Below are 15306 nucleotides of genomic sequence, written 5' to 3'. Positions count from 1 at the left end.
CTTCACAGCCTGTGTTCTGAAGGAAAAGCTTATGCAATCAGCAGCGCTGTTTCAGGTACTACTTGCGTGTAGGATTTCTAAATGTGCTGGAGTAAGCTTAAAACCCAGACTCCATTTTACACTGCGAATCAGTACCCAGCTACTTTGTCGATAGACTATATTGGACCTGCGTGGGCTGTCTCACTGCCAAAGAGGCAGAATCTGTTCTTAAATAACCAATCCGGAGTCCTGAGCACCGAAGAGACTTGTACATCTGGCATCCATTTCATTTTTTTCTACCTAACTTTTGCAAACGTATTTCCTGCACTGAGTATGTGGTATTTTTTGCGCCTAGAAAATCACACCTCCTGAATGATTTTACGTGCAGCAAATACTACTGCTAATTTCCAGCATTCCTCTACTCCGTATGCCCACCTTTGGGTTTCTTAAATTGTTTAGCACTCATTTGAGAGACCATAGGTGAGTTTTGCTCAGAATTTCAGCTGCCTTGCTGAAAATAATTGTTCTCCAAAGAGGGAAAGGCAGATACAGAATACTTTCCATCTTGCAGTTTCACAGGAGCTTTTTTGACTTTAGGAGTCCAAGGAGACAAGTCCCAACAAGTCCCAGTTCTTTCTTGTGTGACTATCATTGCACCGACTGCCCACAAAGCTAAATACCGCTGTGCTTGATTAGCCCACAAAAAGGATTACGTGATGCAGTTGCAAGGTTGCAGTCCAGGTTGCACAGGATGAGACTCACTGACCCAGGGAGTCCTACGCAGTCTGTGTCCCTGTTCCCCCCAGCTGGTACATCCTCATCTTCCTCCTCCTCCTCTCATACCTCAGAGCCTCTCTGGGGTTCTGCCATAGCAGCTGTGATAACCCCTACCAGCATGTACAGGAACAGTTCTGGTGTCAAAGGTGGAAAGCTCAACCTGGTGTTTGGCAGAAGCATACAGATGGATATAAATATAATATATATGTGGTGTAGGCAAGCTGGGGGCTGTCCTCCTGACTCAAAACAAGAGCAACAGCCCAAAAGCCATGCCTGCCCCCACACCTGTCTCTCCACAGCCAAGACATGTCCCTCTTGGAGCTGGGCCAGGGGAGGCCATCGAGATGCTGGGAGGGCTGGAGCCCCTCTGCTGTGAGGACAGGCTGAGAGAGCTGGGGGGGTTCAGCCTGGAGAAGAGAAGGCTCCGCGGAGACCTTCCAGCCCCTTCCAGTCCCTAAAGGGGCTCCAGGAAAGCTGGGGAGGGACTCTGGATCAGGGAGGGGAGCCATGGGACAAGGGGGGACAGTTTTAAACTGAGATTTAGATCAGATATGAGGGAGAAATTCTTGGCTGTGAGGGTGGTGAGCCCCTGGCCCAGGTTGCCCAGAGAAGCTGTGGCTGCCCCATCCCTGGAGGTGTTCAAGGCCAGGCTGGACGGGGCTTGGAGCAACCTGGTCTGGTGGGAGGTGTCCCTGCCCAGGGCAGGGGGCTGGAACCAGATGATCTTTAAGGCCGCTTCCAACCCAAAACCATTCCATGATACCATTCTATGAGGTCCACGATGTGGCAGCCCCAGGCTCCCTGTCAGTGGAGGCTCACGGTGGGCACCTCCAGGCCGGGCAGTGAGGCCTCCAGCCCCACCGCGGCCCAGCCGCACCCCTGCTTCTGTCCCTACCGGGCACGGAGACCCCCCCCGCCGCCGGGGGAGAGCGGCCTGCGGGCTCCGGCCGTGCTGCCGGCTGCTGAGGGGCGGAGGGAGGGAAGCGGGCGGGCAGGAGGGAGAGGAGGGGAGGAGAGGGAAGAGGGGAGGAAGGGCCGCGGCGGTGCCGGTGCTGTTGGCCGCGCTGTGGCGCTGCGGCGTCGCGGAGGCCCCGCTGCCGTGCCGTCCCGACCCGTCCCGTCCCGACCCGACCCGTCCCGGCTTGGCCGGGCGGTGCGTGCGTGGGGGGCCGGGGCCGCGGCGGAGCCGGGGAGGAGCGCGGGGCCGCGGTGGGAGGAGGCGGCGGCGGCTCTCCCTCTGCGGCGGGACAAAGGGCTGTGGGCGCGCAGGTAGGAGCCGGCCCGGCCTTGCTGCGGGCCTGGCTGCGGGCGGGCCGGCGGCTGCCCCGGCCGGCGGCGGGCGGGCCGCGGCGCCTCCTCAGCGCCGGCGGGACGGGACCTCCCTCCCCACAGCGCTCGGGGCCGTTGCTCCCCGCCGGGTTCGTCCTTTCCCCGTTGCCCCGGGCGCTGCCCACCGCCGCCGGGCCGCCAACTGCCGTGGCAACCGCCGGCTACCCGCCTTTGTCTCGGCGGCCGCGGCCCGGAGGCCGCCCCGGGAGCTACCCCCCCTCAGCAGGCGCTTTCCGCCGCAGGAGCCATGGGCCGGCTGCCGCGTTAGGAGCATCCCCGGCCGGCGGGACGAGGAGGAAAGCGGCCGCTGCTGCCCTTCCCTCGGCGGGTGGCCGGAGATGGAGCCGGCGGCGCGGCCGAGCGGGGATATCCTGAGGCGGAACCCGCAGCAGGACTACGAGCTGATCCAGCGGGTGGGCAGCGGCACCTACGGCGATGTCTACAAGGTGAGCGCCGCTCCGGGGGTCCCCTCACGGCGGGGCCGGGCTCGGGGCGACAAGGGACGGGCTGGGAGACGGTGGCTCCTGCAAACCTGGGGGCAGCCCTGGCAAGGCGTGAGGTTCCCCTCCCCGTCTAACACTTCTATTTAAAATGAATTGGCTTGCAGTGTGGGCGACGGGTCCGTTTTACCAGTCCCCTCACTGATTTCTTAGAGGTTTGAACTGGTGAATGATACTTCCCGTGTTACTGCTGGAGAAGGCAGAGGATGTCTGTCTGATGTACCTGTTTCCAGAACGCATCAGTTAAAGCACCTGATTAAAAGGGTGCAAGTTTATCCGTGAGGTTAATAATAGCTTGCAAAAGGCAGAAGCAGATTAAAGCTCTTCAGAAGCTGGAACGGAGTTACAGCTCGCGGTACAGTTAGTGCTGCAAGTCCGGTAGATGCTCTTGAAACGGTGCTCACATCACCAGAGCCACGGCCATGGGAAACGGGGTGGTATGAGCATGGAATCATAGAATCGTTTAGGTTGGAAAAGACCTTTAAGATCATCGAGTCCAGCCATCAACTTAGCTCTGCCAAGTCCACCACTAAACCGTGTCCCTCAGCACCGCAGGCATAGCGCATTCCTCTCTGTGTGCTTCTCTGGGAGCCCCTTCCCCAAGTGTTGGGGATGCTCAGCAGTTTGAAGGCTTCGGTTGCTTATAAAAGAAGCCTTAAAGTTTTTGGCTTGCGTTTGGCAATCTGCATTTTCAGCTGCATGGGAAGAGTGGCTGTGATATTTTACTTTGTAATGCTGTTGTGTTTAAAATAGACCTGACGCAGCCAACCTTACAAGAAAAGGTGTGTTACTCTGCCACATGAAAGGCAGCAGTAATTGCTCACGCTGGGGGAGGGCTCTTCGCTAATGTTCAAATTGAAGTTTTGTAGATGGATCCTATTCCCACCACCCCTTTGAAATGGTTACTTATGGCCTGGGGGAGTTATTTTTAAAAGTTTTCTTGGTGCATATTTACTGTCCTTTCTATTTTCTTTTTTTTTTTTTACCTCTCCTAGAGTGCTGTGCACAGATCACTCCACTTTGCTAGGGAATCTAGCGCTAAATCCTTTAAAAGGACCTTTCAGGTTTCATAAATCAGGAACTCAACACACCTTGAGCTACTTTGTCTGAGTATGCCTGCATAGTACAGGGAGGGCAGCACAATGAGAAATAACTAGTTGCATTGCAGAGGAGTATTTTTGTGTCATCCCTTTGCTCTTTGTGGAAAAAGAAATATTCTGCTTCTCGTTATCCTGGTAATTAGCGGAGAGCTGTGCTGACATGTCATACAGCTTCCGGTTCCGGAGCTGGTTTGAATGCATGGCTCTGCTCTCTGCCATGTAAACATATCCCCTTTAAAAAAAAAAAAAAAAAAAAACCAACCTCACAGCCCTGCCCTCCTCCCTCCATTCTTTGGGTTATGAAAAATGTGCCTTCTGTTCCTGAAACCATTTCAGATAGGAATAAACCCAAACCTTCTCGTAGTGCAACTTGGTGAATTTAAATCAAAGTCTTTGGCAGTCTTTTTAGACATTGTTATGAGTCTAAAGCAAGTATAAAGTTAATGAGTTTAAAGTAGTTTGAGAGCCTACATTTGTTTCTAGGTCATTGGTTTGCTCTTTGTTTTTATAAAGCCCTGCAACAGGGAGGAACTGTATTGAGGCAATACTGAGTTGGATGGCACTGGCTGTTATGACAAATATGCAAAGCAAACTTATTTTTTAAAGTAATTGACATTAATTTTAAAAGTGACTAAGGTAAACCTTTTTTCTTTAAAGGACTTAATGTATAAACATTGTGCTTTTATTTTTCTTGGTCCATGGTAAATCTCTTCTTAGCACACATGGCACATCTTGTGCTTGCTGAGGACTGTCAGTAGTGTTTATAAAATGCATTTCTTAGTGAATATCCGATTGTTGTAACATTGCAGAGCTCGGGCAAGGTTTGCTAGAGAGCGCTCTTAAATTAAAATGGAATTTTCCTCTCACCTCTTCAAGTGGTTTCTCTGCTCCATCGCTAATAATGAGTCACCAGCGTCTCCAGCACAGTTGTTTTTAGGATGTCTAAATGAGGCAGCCTTTCTGACTGTGGGAGATCTGCCTCTTCCTCAGATGCTTTTTGGTGGCAGTGGTTCATGCCTCAAATTCTTCTTGGGGCATTTGGTAGCTTTTAGAGTAATTGGTTCTTTTTTGGATGTTGAAGGCGGAGGTTAAGCAAATATTTGTGTTCGCTATTAGGTTACAGAAGAATATTTAAGGCCTTTCTAAAAATCTACCCACTTTGCTTTTCATTACTACTATGGAAGCTTAAAACTGAAATGTGTTTTCTTAGTGTTTGTGGGGCTTTTTCTCGTCTGTCACATGGCACACAATGGCTGATTGTAGGGTTGCTCGTAAGTACTGGATTGTTGATGTTGTTTTAATAATTATTTTTCCCCCAAAGTGCATTTCAGGGTGGGGGAGAAACCATCCATAAATAAATGATTCTCTTACCTATTCACAGCATGTCAAAGTAGGTCCAAGTTTGGGTCTACCAGTCTTGGAAGTAACAATTTCCATTACAGTCCTAACGCATTAGTTGTCTCATCTGTGTTGGGAAAGCTTTTTTTCTTCTTAACAGAGGATATGACAGTTAAGCCAATTCTATTCTAATTGGAATAATTTATTTCTCAAAGCATCGTATCAAGCTATCTTAAATTACTGAGTTTTGAAAGAGGCTGTAATAATGAAGATTGGGTACTCACTGGAACTTAATAATTTGCTGACAGTATGTTGTTTTTTTTTGTCCCCACTCTCTGTCAACTGGTTAGCATCCTCGGCATTGTATCCCTTAACAATGCCAAAGTGAGGTATACAGGAGTGAGGTTTTAATTTGGCTTTTCTGGCAAGATTTCTGTTTCCCCTCCTTGTTCATATACATGAAAGTCTCAAAGCAGTATTTTAAAATGATATAGGTTTGTGCATGCATCTGCGGGGTCAAGCTGAAATAGACATTGGGGGGGGTATGTTAATGCAGAAACATCCAGTTGACCAGTGTCTTAGGGCAGAAAATTCAAAAAGCTGCTAGAAACTGTAAGTGGAATGTAATCTCCAGCACTAGGAAGTGGCCCATCAGATCCCATCCCAGGTAAACTCCCATAGCGTGGTTAGATGTTTCCCAGGATGGGTTTTCATGCCAGCGTGACCTGTCGGTGAACCTGCAGCTTTTCTGTAAGGCCTTGTAGTCTCATTTGTATAAGGCAGTTTTGATACCAAGTTCACATCGTCAGCTGTGTAAGTACGTGTTTCTGCAGTCGATGGTATTTTCCGGAAGTACTTGGGATAGTGTAAGACTAGCCTGTTTTGGTTAGCTTGAGCGGTTTGGTTGCATCAGAACATCAAGTCGTTAGGTGATACGTATTTGTAGATGTCGGTGTCCTGAAGGGACTTAGAAAACAAGTAGTGTATTAGGGTGATAATTTACTTCAGCTGTATCTTACTGGGATTTCTTGCATGGACTTTTTATTTGAGTATTTATTAATGACTCAAAATAGGTTTGGTGGAGAGGTTTAGGGGAAATAACACCCTGTGTCATGGTGAGAGATATGGGGTCACCACCCTTTGCACATAAAAAGGAATTTAAAGCCTACATGTGGGAGTGCTTTCACCATCAGCCTGTTAACTACAGGGGAGCAAAAGACTTCTCCTCAGTACTACCTCCTCTGTCTCCTTCTCCCCCAGCTGTACAGGGCTTGTGTTTTTTAATGCAAGCATCCCAAACAGAGTTTTAACTAATCTTCGATTTTGGAGAAGGGGAACAAAAGGATGGCTTATGCAGACTGTCTTTTTGAATGCTCTTGTTTGGCAGCTGAGCTGAAAGATCATGTATTTTCTCAGCCCAGCACCCCCCTGCAGGCTGCCTTTGCGGGATGAATAGCTGGATGTCTGTCCTCACTGTGCAGCGATGATCAAATATGATCTTGTGCAGCAATTCTAAAGCCGTCTTGTTTGGGATTTTCCAAGCAGGATTGTGAACAGTGCTACAGTAGCTTTCTGTAGAAGTAAGCATAGGGGGAGAGAAATGTACCAAATTAATAGCAGAAACTATCTGTAAACAAGAAATGGATTTTTATTAAATATCATGGAAATGACATTCCTTCTTGAGTCACCTGCTCAGTCTTTCTTATTCTCTTTGGATTTTTTTTTCATCTTCTGTACCAGGTAAAGGCATTAACTTAGAAGAAACCTGTACTGGTTTGACACTGATCACTGCTGCAGGAGAATAGTGAGCAATGAAATTGGATCGTGGCAGACAGACTCTGTTACTCAAATATGGTTTTAAAAAAATTTTGTTTTTTTTTTTAAAGGTTGCCATAAAAGTGGGACTCTGTCCAGCTTCAGTCAGGTTTCAGCCCTGCATGTGTGGCCAGTGCCTTGTTCTCAGAGCTCTGGAGTAGAATTCCTGGTGCAGTCAGAAGCCGTTGAGAACCTGCATTTGGTATTTGGAAAATAATTCTTAACGTCAGTCTTAATTTCGCAGATCATGAGAATTTACTGGTTAAAGCATTCAACTTCTTAAAGTCAACAGGTTAAGAATGGAGTATTGAGGCTTTGTTTTAATACCAGACAGAGTACAATTATGGCTATGACAGTTTTTAATCACGTACTCTCAACTTCATACAAATATGTTTTGGCAGCTGCACGCCAATTGGATTGGCCATCCCTGATTCAGCACTTCTGTCCCTGGTGAATATACGTTGCTTACGCATATAAATTACCATAAAACATCTGCCACATTGGGGGATTCCACTCTTCCTCTCCAGATCAAAGCCTTCTGGTTAGAAGTGTTTGCTGTAGCCATGCCTGAACTCTGCGTACTCTTGGTTTTCCATACGAAGGGTGTTTAGAATGGCATCGAACCAGCGCTGTTGAGCTTCTTCTTGTTGCTGTTGAGTTTCTCTTCTGGGAAATTGCACGCTTTTCTTGAAGGATGCAGTCAGTAGGATATATATATATATATATATTTATTTCTGAGAACTAAGATACTCAGCGGCTTATTGACACTTTCTGTTAGGATATTCAGGAGTTGGGGGGAAGCCCTTGCTTTTCCATTTGTAATCTTTTTTTTCTTATTAAGCGTTTGGTCTTTGTCGCAGAACATTCAAAGCTGTTTGGCATTAAATATTACCTTTGCTCATGTTTTCTGTTAATGGTAGGTTATGTGGTGGGAATAGAATGTTTCTCCCTATGTCTGTTTCTCCTTGTCACTTACTTTCAAAAGCAGGTAGTCTCTGAAATCTTAAAAATAAAGTCTGATTTCTTTTCCAGCTCTTTTGAAGAGAGTTGTCCTCCTGGATTAGGTCCTCGGAGGAGCCCAAGAAAAGAGTGGTAGCAACTTCTCAGTGTGCTGCCATCAGCAAATACCAAGGCTGGAGCCAGGGTCTCTTAAGCCAAAGAGGAACCAAGAGCCTGTTGAGTTTAATGTCCTATTGGTACCAGCCTTGTCTCTGACATAGTCCTCAGCTGTGGTATACTGTCTAGTACTCGTCCTTCAGGAGACATTCTGCTGGGTAGATGATTTTGTTATTTCTCATTTATCTGTGGTACAGTCAGTGAGGGAGGCTGAGGCATCCTGCAGACTTGCACACGAAGGAGTTAACCAGAGCGTGTTCTTTTGTTCCCTGCATGTTACACACGTTTTTGGAGACCAGTCTCTAACACGAGAGGTGCTTTACATGAGCCATGTCTTTTCTGCCTTCCACCCCAGAGTTCTGTTTCAATGCGAGATATCCATTCAGAGGAGTGGATAGTGCAGTTTGTGCATCCCCTTTGAAACACACACACCAGCCACCCCCCCAGCAGCAGAGGAAATCTCTGAGAAGGAAGAACAGATCGAAGATCAGAACATTTGCATACCGGTATCTACTTCATCTTTGTCACCAGAAGATGCAGTGATCATTTTCATTTCCAATGCATTTGTGTAACGTTGAACGTGTCCAAGATTTATAGCATGAGGTGCCTGAGTGATTCCCAGTTCCATCGGCTGAGGTGCATGGTAGAAGTGCGCATATCATCCACGTCAGAGAGAATAGCTCTTCCTGTTAGCAAGGCCGTAACTGAGTTGGCCAGCTTATTTTGCTGACACCAGCAACTGTCCATCCGCTCTGCAGCTGGAAAAACAAATATGCTTGCTACCTTTATTTGTGTTTGGCACCTGGCTTCTGGGTTACAGCTGGAAATGGCAGCATCAACCCAAGGTGATTCCATTTGAGAGCAATGCAAAATGGGTAGGTCTCCATATTCGTAAAAGTTGTTCTTCAACTCCAGGCAACCCCGATGACTTGCAATTTAGATTGCCAAGACCACCTTCTCATACTTGGCCATTTGTTAGGATTTCAGATTTTATATTTCTTGAAGAAGTTGGAATAGTTCTTCCCTGATTTCTGAAGGCTTCCTAGCAATAAGAGCACTTGGCAAGGTTTGGTGGATGCAGCAACCTCTGATTTGTGCTTTATGGCAATTTTGGAGTTCCTGAGTGCATTCTGGGATTCTAATAAAAAGTCCATGAGAATGGCAGGGTATTTTGTTCAAGATTTTGCGTTTGTCATCTATAGAAACAGATGCTACCTTGCTTTTAATGGGAGTAGGTAAATAAGGTAGACCTGATGCTGGCAGTAGTTGAAAAATAGCAGAAGACACTTTATTCCACCAGACCTTCCCCAGATCTCCTTGCCAAGTATACCTATGGAAGAGACATGCCAGAGATAGTTTATCTGAACTTCCCATTTGGCCTCACCAATTAGAGTAATCTTTCTGACGGGTTAACTCAATCTGAATAATTATAATGAAGGGTTTTGATATTATGTACCACCACGTTTTTCTCCAGGCTGTGGTTTGCTGGACAGGAGAGCATGTTTACACAGGCAGCACCAGACAGCATTATTTGTCGTGCATCTCCCACCCCCTTTCCCTTTTCTCATTTAGGGAATCTGTTCAAGAGTGGCTTGGCTGAAAAATTGGATATGGTTTGAGCAGACGCTGGTCAGTACATCAAGAGCAGGCAGTAAAAAATCTGAAATTTGTTGGAAAAGAGGGAGAATAAGAAGTGCCAAGGCTTTTGTTCCAAAGCCTTAGCCTCTTCCAGTACTTTTCCCTAGTCTGCTGTCCTGTGCGTTGCTATATGTGTTTCTGCTGACTTCTCTGCTCCTGAAGATAGTGAAAAGATCCTGCAAGATGCAGTCAGGGATATCCCTCCAAGCTTTGAGCTGACCCGCAGTCCTGGTGGCCAGAACTGCTGCATTTACTGAACTTTAATGCCGTATTTGGTATCTTGGCATGTTGGCGTTACTCTTCTCCCAAGTCTTATTTTTGTGTCTTCTGCATGAATATGGTGTGTAGAAGGTTTGTGTTTTCATAGAGATGAGGAAGATTTGACTGGGCATGTCCAGAAAGCTGAATGAAACATATTTTCAGGTTAGTGTGAACAGCTGGATTTATAGCCCATTGAAATGTGAGTTTTGAGATGGTCCAGAAAGGCAAGTGCTGTTTCTCTTCAGAGAGTGAAGAGGTCATTGCAGGGGGATTCTGTGAGTTTATTGGTAAGAAATTGGTCTTGAGCTTTCTTTATGTAGCTCTTTCCTGGGCAGCAATAAAGGCATCATTTCTTACGTTTAACGTGATGGTCCACCCCAAGAAGCTGTATTCTTGTTTTTTTTAGCAGCTGTGTGTATGGCTGTTTGCTGATCATTGCTATTGAAGCAATATAGAGTTGTGTTACATTTGCCTTAACTTGCTGTTTAATGTACAGACATGCAAGATAATAGTTGAATTATAATTATCAGACTACCAAAAATGTTTGGGAGATTTAGTCATTAGTCTTAAGGGAAGATAAGGGGTAAAGTCTCTTGCACAGGCACGGAAATGTAAACATGGTTGGTAGAAAGAATAAAGGTGGGGCCATACCATCTTTTATAGATGTACTTTGACTTGATAAAACTTAAAGAATTAAAATTTGACAGGAAGCAATGCCTGATGACTGTTCATTGCTCTTCAGTGATTCACAGCTTTGAGTATTTGTGTTATATTTACGAGGAGTTTAAAAACAGCAGCTGAAATTGCTTTTGATGCCCTCGGTCCACAGTGGGGTAAGGGAGAGTATTTGATGTATTCCTTGCAGGTGTTCACATTTGTATTGTCTGTCAGAGGGGAGCTGTTAATTTAAATATAATGATCGATTCCTTTAAACGGCTGAGATCTCTTTTCATTTACAACTGGTTTTGTGAAAGAAGCGTTGCCATTTTAAATGCCCCCTGCCTCGATACGAGGATTTCTTCTGCAGGGGAGGACATTGTTGGTAGGACATGTGGCAGGAGGGAACCACGCTCGCTCAGCTGTGTGGGCATCGCTTGCGTAGCCTTAGCAGCTCCCGAGGGGCAAGCGTTTCTGAGGCTGGACGGCATTTATCTGCGTGGTCAAAATACCTTCTCCCGCATGATATTTAGGAGGTGTCTGGGTCAGTATTTGGACAGGATAAGCATTTTCTGATAGCGCTGTTTCCTTTTGTCAGGCGTGTCTCTGTTTAAATTTAAAGCGCTGCTTGAGTTCTGAGCCCCTGCTTCTTGGTTAATTGTGAAGAGGCAAGAGTAGCTTTTTGATTAACATAGTGCCTTTAAAACTTTGCCAAACAGTTCCTGTCTAGAGAGTTTGTTTTTAAATTTGGCTCATGATATCAAACTCGGCGGGGGGGGTGGGGGTGGGGGTGGGGGGGTGGGGTGTGTGTGCAGCGTGGAACAAAGGGACTTAGGAGGGTGGGTAGGGAGACCTTGAGAACATTTTATGATCTGCCATCTCTTCAGCAGTCACAACCGACCGCCTGTTTAGGATACAAGAACATAAATTTTTCCTTTTTCTCATTCTGTGGGTGTTGAGGTTTGTCTAAATCCTGCAGTGGGATGCCTTGAGCATGGACTGACTGTGCTGGCTTGAGCAGCAGTCAGGTCCTGTAGGGGTGGAGGAGGAGGACAGGCAGGCTGTGGCTTTTCTCCATGGAAGTATGATATGATGAAATTCTCTAAGAGGTGAAGCAGGTGTTGCCTCTGTTTCTCGGAGCCTTGGTGCTTCAGGCAGTGTGTGGAAAGTGAGATACAGCCTTCCAACCAGGCAGCAGCGCTGGGTTTGCCCTGAGAGGCGTGGTGCCAGGCTATTTCCCTTATCAGCTTTATTTGAGGTCTCTGGACGTTGAGTTCATTTGACGTTACAGCCTTGGCCCTCCTACTCTCTCATGGTTTCTGCTTTCATTACTTCATCCCTGCATATCGTTTTCTTTAGCTACAGGAAGCATTCCGAAGCTTGAAGTGGAATTTGCACGTGATCCCTGTACGGTTGCCCTTTGGTTATGTGAATTCAGTCTCTGCTGTTTGTGTGCAGGGAAGGGCAACGATGGGATCTTAATCTTCCTGCAGGTGGAATATACTTGCAGAGACCTTATTGTACATGTAATATGTACTGCTTAGGGTTTCTACAGCTTAGGGTGACCCTAAGTGTGACAGCTTAGGGTTTCTACTTAAGGATGTGGCTAGAATCTATTTTGATTTACAGGACTACTTTTGCATTCCTTTCCTGGATTTTGTCTGCTGTCTTACATCAGAAAAAAACCCCACAGGTCAGTGTTTTACTTCTGGAAGATCCTATCACTTGCTCCTTTCTGCTAAGTGGGTGTGCAGATCATCAAACCTCCCAATATAGCAGTTCTTAGGACAACCGGGATGCTGAGGACTGAATGCATGGGGCAACTGAATTAGCCCTCAGGTGTTATAAATTCATGCTAAGAGGAAATCTTGTATATGTTAAGGAAATCTTGTCCATGTTATCCTCAACAGAGGAATAAGAGAAGATGGAAGGTGTTCTCTAGTATATTAAAATCAAAAAGAAAAAAACCCAAACCTGTATCGTTAAAATGTCAGTTAAATCATCAGGCCTAATTTACTGTAATGCTACAATTTCTGTAGCATGAATATTGTTTGAGCAGCATGTTTTCAGTCCATGTTTTAAAGAAAGTTGAACCAGTAAAGTGGGGAAGTCACAGGCCAAGGGCTTGAAACTGAAGTGAAACTGGTGTTTGACAACTGTAGATTAAGCTGGAGAAAAACTTTTTTTTTCTTCAAGTTACATCATTTAAATGTGTGGATCAGCCAAAATTGAGAAAACAATTAAAAAGGAAAAAAAGGTTCTTTTCTCTCCTTCATTCTGGTTAAAAGTAGGGTGTGAGAGGATAAGAGCTGTAAAATAGTGAAAGATATCATCTGTAATGAAATGGCAGCATATTTCCTCTTTTACTTAATCAGTGTAAGTGCAAAACATACTTTATACTTAACCTTGCTCATTTATCTAGCCCATTTAAAAGTTCAAATTTTCCTCATTAAAAAAATTACCAAAATGCAATTTCTGTTTATTTCAACAGAATTCCAGGCTGTGGTTTAGAATTGCTTACTGAATTAGAAATACTACTGATCTCCATTTCATCACCATAAGATATAAAATTAAGGTTGTAAATAAATGTTGGGTGTTATTCTAGTAGAAACATAGAAACAGCTGAACAGTGGTACTGTCCCAGTAGTCAGATGTCAGGCAGACTGCGGTATGTATACACACATACACAAATGAAATGGAGGGCAAATCATTATGTCTTGACCATCTTCCATCCCAAGAAGGTAACGATTGATACAGTACAGGTGCAAAACAAAGTTTACAGAAGAAGAATCTCCCTGCTCCTATTTTTAACTAGTTTTCTTTTAACTTCTTTGATTTACATGGCTGCTTTTTTATTCATTCTTTCTATTCTGGTCGCTGTTTTATTTAACAATAACAACAACAAAGAACAAAGCACCCAGACCTATTTTATTCATGAAGACAATGTCATGGCTTGTTCCTTTTGGTTTTGTAACTGAGTTTGTCTCTGAGGAATTGAAATTTTAAGGAGGCAATTGCTGAACAGCTTTGTTGGAGTTAGATTTTTCTACTGAAAGCGACATTTTTCACCTGCACCTCTCAGAGTTCTCTCAAATAAATTACAATAAGGAGTGGATATAGGTTTGTATCCTGGGTTTGGAAGGCTTGGTACTGCAGAAGAGCTTGTGTGTGATGTGGAAAGATAGAGGGGTTTGCCAAAAAAATTCCATAGCTCAAAAAGAGCTTGCAGACACGGCTCGGTTACAGCACGGAGGGCTGCAATTCTAGGCAAAATAACTCCAATAAAACAAACAAAACCCCGAGCAAAATGCATACACTTGGATATTTCAGTCTGACTAGTCTGAAAGTAGGTCTGAAAGTATTTCTGGTGTTTTAGGAAGTTGCATGCAGATAGCGATGGTGTAAGAGATGCAATCTCAGAATTGAAGTTTCTTCTCCTCTTTAAAATACCAGCAGCGATTCCTTAGCTCCCCCTTTCAGAGGGGACACATCTTACTGTCAGTTAACTCATGGTTACAACGCAAAGCAGTAAAAAATTGCTTCCATTGCCTTTTCCTTTAGAGACTTCTTCCTGCCTGCCTAGAAAGCCATATTCCTTGTTGTGATGGGAAAGCGCAGTCCAGTGCTTTGGACCCCAGCCATGGATTTCCTGCGTGACTATGACGTGTTGCTTAGTGGTTCCATCCTTGTTATGTACAACTAATCATAAGTTTGTCATAGCCTCCCTGCAATTAAAAATGTTGGTGTCTTCCTTTCGCATGAAGTGGGGTTAATAGTGCTGTCTGGACTTGGTAGGGATGTTCGGAGACTGAGTGCTGTATCTGATCAACTCGCACTGATTTATTTTCAGTGAAAAGAAGAGACGTAGGTACTTGTCAGGTATTTTGGTTGATGCATCTCATAGTTCTTTCATCTCTAATGAATAAATAAATTCCCCTGCAGCTGATAAAATATGTAATTTTTTAATGTTACTTGAATTTGTAGTGCATAATTCTGTGGGGTGTTTTCCTGTGTTGTGATCAATGAATTCAGCATGAGAATAAAATAAAACCGTTCATTTATTCTTTGTATGTTTTGGTGAATTAACCCTTTTAAAATCCTTCTCTTTTTGTAGTTAAATAATATGTTTGAAGGTTTTTTAGGTTGGGTTTTTTTTGTTGTTGTTGGTTTGGGTTCCTCCCTGCCCCTATTTTATAGCCTGGCCAGTAAAGCTGTTTGGCATCTACTCAATCTTAAGTATATTAGCAGCTTCATTGGCATTCTTTGAGTTGTGTGATCTTACATTAAAAAATGTATATTATTCCTCAGGAAAGTGAGCTATTTCTAATAGCCTTTCAAAACAATCTAATGCATGTAGTTGTAACTTGAAGAGATTCTTTTCTGTTTCGGTTCTTGCCAGTGATCTGCTCCAAATGAGTCAAAATTGGGCTTTTTTTTTTTTTCTCTCCTGGTATTTGTTTGTCTCTCTTATGCTGCATTAGTTGCTAAATAGTGCTTTTGTGGTCAGGGTCAGTTTCTAGCTTTATCTTTTCAATTTCAGAAGGATCATGCCAAATATTTTGCAAATGATGACCTGCCAAGAAAATTTCATAGCAGAATAACCAACCTCTGCTTGGAAGCATATAGCTGACTTCTTTTGTTATTTTTTTTTTCTTAAATAAATGTTGTTAAGACGTGTGCTGATCTTTGCTTTGTTATTATTCTTACCCTTATTACCGTAGGTCTTTGTCCTTCAGTAGTTACTGCTATGAATGAGATTCAGTGGCTGCTGAGATCTCTAAAGCCACTTCGCTTAT

At 44.7% G+C, this 15306-nt stretch overlaps 1 protein-coding gene across 3 annotated transcripts in view; it reads left to right on the top strand.

The window, feature by feature from the left end:
* The first annotated feature begins 1787 nt into the window (after window positions 1–1787).
* MAP4K5 (mitogen-activated protein kinase kinase kinase kinase 5) overlaps window positions 1788–15306 on the top strand; it is a 68700-nt gene continuing 55181 nt past the window's right edge. For 2 of the 3 annotated variants that reach the window (XM_063333793.1, XM_063333792.1), the window contains exons 1-2: window positions 1788–2025; window positions 2328–2531. In XM_063333793.1, the coding sequence (XP_063189863.1) occupies window positions 2424–2531 (108 nt within the window). In that variant the 5' untranslated portion in view covers window positions 1788–2025; window positions 2328–2423. Of the gene's footprint in view, window positions 2026–2327; window positions 2532–15306 lie in introns of those variants that run through there. The other variant, XM_063333796.1, reaches the window with a different exon arrangement.

This window comes from Chroicocephalus ridibundus, chromosome 4, assembly GCF_963924245.1.
Source record: "Chroicocephalus ridibundus chromosome 4, bChrRid1.1, whole genome shotgun sequence".
Classification (NCBI taxonomy): domain Eukaryota; kingdom Metazoa; phylum Chordata; class Aves; order Charadriiformes; family Laridae; genus Chroicocephalus; species Chroicocephalus ridibundus.
The sequence above is the reverse complement of the archived record's forward strand: the minus strand, read 5'-3'. Positions and strand labels throughout refer to the sequence as shown.